This window comes from Cupressus sempervirens, chromosome 5 (genome assembly GCF_028749045.1).
Source record: "Cupressus sempervirens isolate cs-2001-9-10 chromosome 5, ASM2874904v1, whole genome shotgun sequence".
NCBI classification, from domain to species: domain Eukaryota; kingdom Viridiplantae; phylum Streptophyta; class Pinopsida; order Cupressales; family Cupressaceae; genus Cupressus; species Cupressus sempervirens.
Window position 1 is genome coordinate 911,978,485 of NC_143122.1, and position 6,963 is coordinate 911,985,447.

The 6,963-nt window shown below is 30.8% G+C and overlaps 1 protein-coding gene across 2 annotated transcripts; it reads left to right on the forward strand.

The window, feature by feature from the left end:
* Nucleotides 1-3,348: 3,348 nt before the first annotated feature.
* On the forward strand, nt 3,349-6,630 carry LOC149558874 (sphinganine C4-monooxygenase 2-like). 2 transcript variants are annotated; one of them, XM_089786187.1, is made up of 3 exons: nt 3,349-4,040; nt 4,172-4,441; nt 5,732-6,630. In XM_089786187.1, the coding sequence occupies exons 2-3, from the start codon at nt 4,208-4,210 to the stop codon at nt 6,284-6,286; spliced, it is 789 nt and encodes a 262-aa protein (XP_089642313.1). In that variant the 5' UTR covers nt 3,349-4,040; nt 4,172-4,207; the 3' UTR covers nt 6,287-6,630. The 2 variants fall into 2 exon arrangements, with proteins under 2 accessions (XP_089642313.1, XP_089642312.1); XM_089786186.1 differs by having other exon boundaries at nt 3,655-4,028.
* Nucleotides 6,631-6,963: the final 333 nt, after the last annotated feature.

Consider the following 6,963-nt stretch of genomic DNA (forward strand, 5'->3'; position numbering starts at 1 on the left):
GTGTGTGTGTGTGTGTGTGTGTGTGTGTGTGTGTGTGTGTGTGTGTGTGTGTGTGTGTGTGTGTGTGTGTGTATGTATGTATGTATGTATGTATCGGACCCAACCCTTGGCGGTAGGGACAAGTCTATAGCTTCATGATAATGTGCAGTTGCTGACTGATGCCCATGAGAGACGATTCTAAAAACCTTGGGTTTGCCCTAGCCCCGACATGCCATAACATTCTGCATTTTTTCTTGTTTGAGATATGTCTTCTCAGGCCTCCTTCTCAAACCAAGAACCTCTCCCCATAGGGCCACAAGTTATAGGTCAAGTCTTAGCTCTATATACTATGCCCCCAACTAAGTACTATCTCTATAAAGTAGGCCATCGGGAAGCAGAGGAACCCGATCTATTATTTTGTTTAGGCAAATCATTGTACCTCTTATCCATCATGAATGAGGCAAGCATGGGCCCTATGGGGAAGTTGAAGACATTAAGTGACTCAACCTACCATGAGAGTTACTAATTTGTATGTATGTATGTATGTATGTATATTTATGCACACACACACACACACACATGGCTTCAAATGAAGCCCCTATGGCCAATAAGTTCCTGAAAAGTGGGCCAAGGGGTTTCATTTGAAGCCCCCTTGGGCCACCCAAATTACCCTTAGGTGGCTTTGAATGAAGACCCCTTTGTTTGAAGGCTCTCCAAGGCTTCATTTGAAGGTCCCAAAATAGAAAGTTTTACAAACTTACTGAAATAGTATATATTGTGTTTATTGTAATGTTTTATTTTTAGTTTTATTAAATATAGGTTTTTTGGCCATTTTACAAATCTCAAAAAATAGAAAATGACAGAAATTGTTTTTTGAAAAATATGTGTTATAAATGTATGTGTGTTACCTTTCTAGTAAAACAAGAATTTTTTTGTTTTTATTCATACAAATCAAATTATATTGATAAAAATCAACCTGTCTAAATTATTATTAACGTCACTTTACCATTGAACAAAATCTACAATATTAAATAAAATTTTAAAAAACCAACTAGAGTCTCTTGTTATTAATGTTACCATCTATCCTTGACATAATTTGGCCAAAAAGTGGGAAGTAGTATTGTGGGACCACAAATTAATATATATATTTGTGCATAATAAACATTTTATTAATTGGAAGCATTTTATTGAACTTCTTTTATTTAATAAAAGAGATATTATTTTTGGTGTGGTTGGGTTGTTTCCCTCAAGTTGGAAGGTTTTTCCATGATAAATTATTGTTTTTAAAATTTTTTATTAACTTTATTTTTGGACAAAACATTAACAAAATGAAACTAATAATCAATTTCTTTTAAGATTCTAAAGGCTTCCAAATCCTCATCAAATTGAAAAGGAACAAATAAATACTAATATATTTTATAATTATATTTCATTAAATAAGACTCACAACATCCATACAAAAAAAAAATGTTAGAAATATGATTCTAATCATTTTATTATATCTAATAATCAATTTTTAAAAAATTAATACAATTAATGATTTCTAATTAGACACTTCACAACTTAATATTAATAAAAATGAGTGATCATTATTAGTTATTAGTTACTGCTATAGGTAGGAAACTATAGCATTCAATGTACTTTTATCTTTTAATTTGTTTGTCTAATTAGAATACTTTATTTTTCAATTACTTTTTGCAACTATAAAGTTTTCATCTATTATATTTGAAAAACTAATAATTCATAAAAATATATTTACCTTTATTTGTTTGTCCAATCAAAAACAATTTATTATTCAATTTTTTTAACTATAAAGTTTTCATCTATAATTCATAAAAATATTTTTTTTACAATTTGACTTGTTGTTTTATAGGGTTTTAATTGTTTATGTACACAAAATGGAACATATTATTTCCAAGACTTTATAAATTTTATTATTGCATAAAACTCGTATTATTTTTAGGATTTTTGGGTCCTTGTTTACTTAGAATACTTGCTATCATAAATAGATTATTTTAAATTCTTTTCAATAAAAATCTAAAAGCATCTTAGTACATGAAAGAATTGAATACTAATCATTTTACTTTATCAACTTCCATAAAACATACATTTGATACAATTAAAAACACAACTCACAATAGAATATTTATAAGAAGTTTTAATATTACATTCATTTCTACAACAATCCAAATATTAAAATTAAAAAAAACAATTTATTATTCAAAAAAAAATTTAACTATAAAGTTTTCATCTATATTATATTTGAAACAATTCATAAAAATATTATTTTTTACAATTTGACTTGTTATTTTGTTATTTTGTTATTTTGTAGGGCTTTTAATTGTCTATGTACACAAAATGCAACATATTATTTTGAAGACTTTATACATTTTATTATTGCATAAAACTCATATTATTTTCAAGTACTAGACACTGTGCGTCCTTGTTTACTTAGAATACTTGTTATCATAAATAGGTTATTTTAAATTATTTTCAATAAAAATCTAAAAGCATCTTAGTACATGAAAGAATTGAATACTAATCATTTTACTTTATCAACTTCTATAAAACATACATTTGATACAATTAAAAACAAAACTGACAATAGAATATTTATAAGAAGTTTTAATATTATATTTATTTCTACAACAATCTAAATATTAAAATAAACAAAACAATGGTCCAATAGTAAATATGAAAATAGTGATTAATACCAATTTTGATATTATCTTTATCAATATCAATTAATTCTATTTTTTTAAACAATATTCTTACTAAATATACAATAATGAAAAGTCAAAATGTTAGGTTGTGAGAGTGTCCAAACACCACATAGAAGCAATCATTGCCTTTACTAATCACAACAACAATAAATTCTCTCTCTTTTTACAATATAATTAAATAAACATACAATAATATCACAAAATTATTGAACAACACAAAGGGAGCCACCACATGGAAAACAAGACACTCGGACTAGAGGTGCTTTAATGAACATCCTTGAACAAACACCTAAAAATAGATGCATCATCAAAATCATAAATACCAATGTAAATAGCACACAGGTCATAATCATATCTTAGCCTTCTCTTATGATTGCTTAAAAACATGAAACACCAGTAGAAATTCGTATTCAAATTACAAAACGGTAGGCCACCAATTTCATAAATACATAAAATTTCAAATGCTACTTTTTAACTTTCCAGCTCCTAATGCTACTTTTTGAACTTTTCAGCGCCAATGAATTTAATTGGATTTGGAAGCTAACCAATTGATGGGGTTTCGTGAGAGGATCAATGTAGAAATCTGGAATCTTGTTCTTGTGAAGAAGTTTTTTAAATGCCGTTTTGTTTGGTATTCATGAGTGCTGGTTTTAAGAACATGGCTTCAACTTACAATACATGTAGTTCCTTTCACTAGTGATTTTCAAAGCACTGTTTTCAGATAACGTTTTGTTTCGGTGGGTTGAATGCAAGTTTTTATAAACAGGCTTTTCAGTTGTCAATTTTGTTGTGGGATGATTGATTTTCGGTGGTTGTCAACAAGTTTTTGGTGGCTTTTTAATTTGGAGGGCTTTCAGATTAGTCAGGCACCGACTGATTTTAATACAAGATTTTAACTTTGGACTGGTAAATTCAGTTTATGGTCCAGAATAAGCTCAATTCAGCATTATCATTAAGGAAGAGATTTCCTATAAAGGCTTTCTTGAAAGGGTTTTCTGAATACCCTTTTGGTCTATGGGCCTTTTACTGGATTGGCTTTGTGATTACCAATTATTTTCAGGTTGGTGGACGAATTAGGTCTCGGCTAATTAATGAAAATGTGGGATTCAAGATTTATAATCTGCCATACCCATTTCTTTGCAGCCCAATTGGTAGTACATAAGAATCCTCTCCAACAGATAATGATCTACTCTAGACAATGAAGAATTGAGAAGCTTCTACTGAATTGGGTCTTGGAGATATGGGAAGACTAAATCAAGGGAGTTGAAATGAATAACTGATTCCATGGTTTGAGTAGGGAGTTATTTGAGTTCAGGACAAGCTCTAGTTGAGTAAGAAGTAAAATTTCTGTTTCTTTTGTGATATCTGATACTGTTTTATTGTTTCTTAGTACATTACATTGTCTTTGTTGAGTTGATTCGATTGGAATAAGTATATGTGCTTATTTAGGCATTGCTTGGAATGACCAGGGAATAAAGAGGAGAATTCGGTGTTTTGAGCATATAATGGGTCAGTGGAAGGAGTTTCTTTTGACAGATGAGGCTTTGGGCACATTTGTACCTATTATTGTGTATTGGGTATATTCTGGCTTTTATGTTTTGCTTGAACATCTTGATGGATACAGAATGCATACTCTCGCTGAGGAAAAAATGAAAAATATGGTATCTAAGAGTTCTGTTGTCAAAGGAGTCTTGCTTCAGCAGTCAGTTCAGGCTATGGTCGGTATGACATTATTGAAGGTATGTCTAATAGTTGCATAATTTAGTATATTGCTGTTAATTTTGCATCATTTTGTGGTGATTCTGGTATGCATACATTTTTTTAAAAAACAATTTATATTGGTAAGTAAGAGATAATTTCCACAGTAAGTCAAATTCTGATATTGCTATCAGAATTTAACTGTGTGATTTTGAGTCAAACTCATTGACAATATATATTCATTATTTGTTCTCTGCAGAACCCATGTTAGATTTAAATCCTTGTTGATACAATAATCCTTTGCTTGTCAGATTCTCATCATATGTTTTCGATATTAAAAACAACATAACAAGAGAGCTGAGTATATTCTGAAGGCAATTTAACCAGATTTGCATACCATTAACAACATGTATCTTAATATCAGAAAGTATTAAGAAACAGTATATTATAGATCTTATGATTTTGTCATGTATTCTGATTAATTCAAGTGGAAAAGGGTCTGAACTCAATGATTAAAATAACATCAAGTCTAAAAAGATGGCACAAAAAGAAGCATGTTATGAGAAAGCAATGCTGCTTTATCTACCGTTCTTGAGGTTTGACATCAAATTATTTGAGTTCTTCTCTAGCAAAATATGTTGATAGATTGCTGGAATCATTTTGGGGTATATTTACCACAGTTTTTTACTACTTTCTTACATCTTACATTACTCTTGTTTGTTCTGACTATGGAACATTGAATGTAATCCAAAAAGTTGGTGAAAGGAATCATTTATATTCAGAAACAACAAAAATTAGCTATCTTACAGTACTCTTGTTTGTTCTGGTTATGGAACATTGAGTGTAATCCAAAAAGTTGAAGAAAGAAGCATTTATATTCAGAAACAACAAAATTAGCTTTCTTTAGTGTCTATAATTTGCTCATTATTGGCTTATAGTTTTCTTATACAAACTCTGAAAAAAGTTCAATGGGATTTCAGTTATTCTGGAGGATATCTCTGTTTCTTCTGTTTCTTCTGATTCTTCTGATTCTTCTGTTTGATTATCCTATAATTGGTTCATTGGATTTGTTGTAATAAACCTCATTGGATTTGTTGTAATTGGTTTATTGGGTTTGTTCCTTGTTGCACCACTTAAGCATCATATACTAAGACTTCATCTTCAGATTAAAACTGCTAAATAGTCAAACTTGACTTAATTGATGTTTAAGGATAACAGTTTTCTCAAAGAATAGCCATTTATTTCTATCCCGCTTTCCTATAATTGATCTATTCATTTTGTTGTAAGTGATTTACTGGATTGGTTGCAATTCCAAACTTGGTGGATAACAGGTGACTGGTGGGGCAGGAGAATCTGGTATAACTTTACAACCATCACTGATGGTACAGGCCAGGCAATTCCTGATAGCCATGTTTGTCATGGACACATGGCAGTATTTTCTGCACAGATTTATGCACCACAATAAATTCTTGTACAGGACAATTCATTCAAGACACCACAGGCTTATAGTACCCTGGCCTTATGGAGCAATGTACAATCATCCATTAGAAGGCTTGGTTCTTGACACAATGGGTGGTGCTCTCTCATATCTTTTCTCAGGGATGACCCCAAGAACGTCCATTTTCTTCTTCTCCTTTGCAACAATCAAAGGAGTTGATGATCATTGTGGACTCATGCTTCCTGGGAATCCCTTCCACATCTTCTTTGGGAACAACACGGCTTATCATGACATTCATCACCAACACCATGGAGTCAAATACAACTTCTCACAACCCTTCTTCACATTTTGGGACAAACTTCTTGGAACTCAGATGCCTTACACAATTGTGAAACGCCCAGATGGTGGATTGGAAGCTGCGCCATCTAAAAAGAAACAGTTTTTCTAAATTGTTATCTTTAAACATCACACACTAAAAAAAGAATTAAGTTTGAAAAAGTAAGTCAATTTAACACTTTTACTGAAGAATCAAGTTTCGTCAAGTATTACTGTGTGATGTTTAAAGGATCTATTTAAGAACCATAGAAGTCCAAGTCAATTATATTTATCAGTGATCCTTACGACTTGATTGCTGGTTGAATTTCTTATCACTCAATAAATGCTAAAAGCATTTATGTAATAAAACTATGCAAGCCAAAGCTTGTAAGTTGTGCTCAGACCATTGCAGTGTTGGTCAGTGTAAAAAATTTTACAGAGTGCAGCTGAGCAGTTATTACTGCTAATTCTTAAGAATTTTGTGATACCAGTGTTCTCATTTATGTTTGGGTATGACAGCTATGAAACATGGTTATAAATTAAAATGGCTTAAATCCTCTACTACAAACGTATTCCTTTCAACATCAAAAGTTATGCAAGCGTACAGACTGCACAATTAGACAGATGTAACACAATACGGACGATGGCTGTTACAAAAAGCTTCCTCGGAGAGAATTTTTGATAAGACAATTTCATATGTTGAACAGTTTACTTTTCATTTCAGAATATAAGTTATATTTTGATATTAAATTTATAAAATTGTCTTATTATAGTTATTTATATCTTTATGGTCAATTTCCTTTTTGAAGA

Excerpts from the sequence above, each read along its gene's own strand:
- LOC149558874 (XM_089786187.1), top strand. The coding sequence starts at position 4,208 with ATGGGTCAGTGGAAGGAGTTTCTTTTGACAGATGAGGCTTTGGGCACA. Across the intron at positions 4,442-5,731 it reads TCGGTATGACATTATTGAAG|GTGACTGGTGGGGCAGGAGA; the intron begins GTATGTCTAATA and ends GGTGGATAACAG.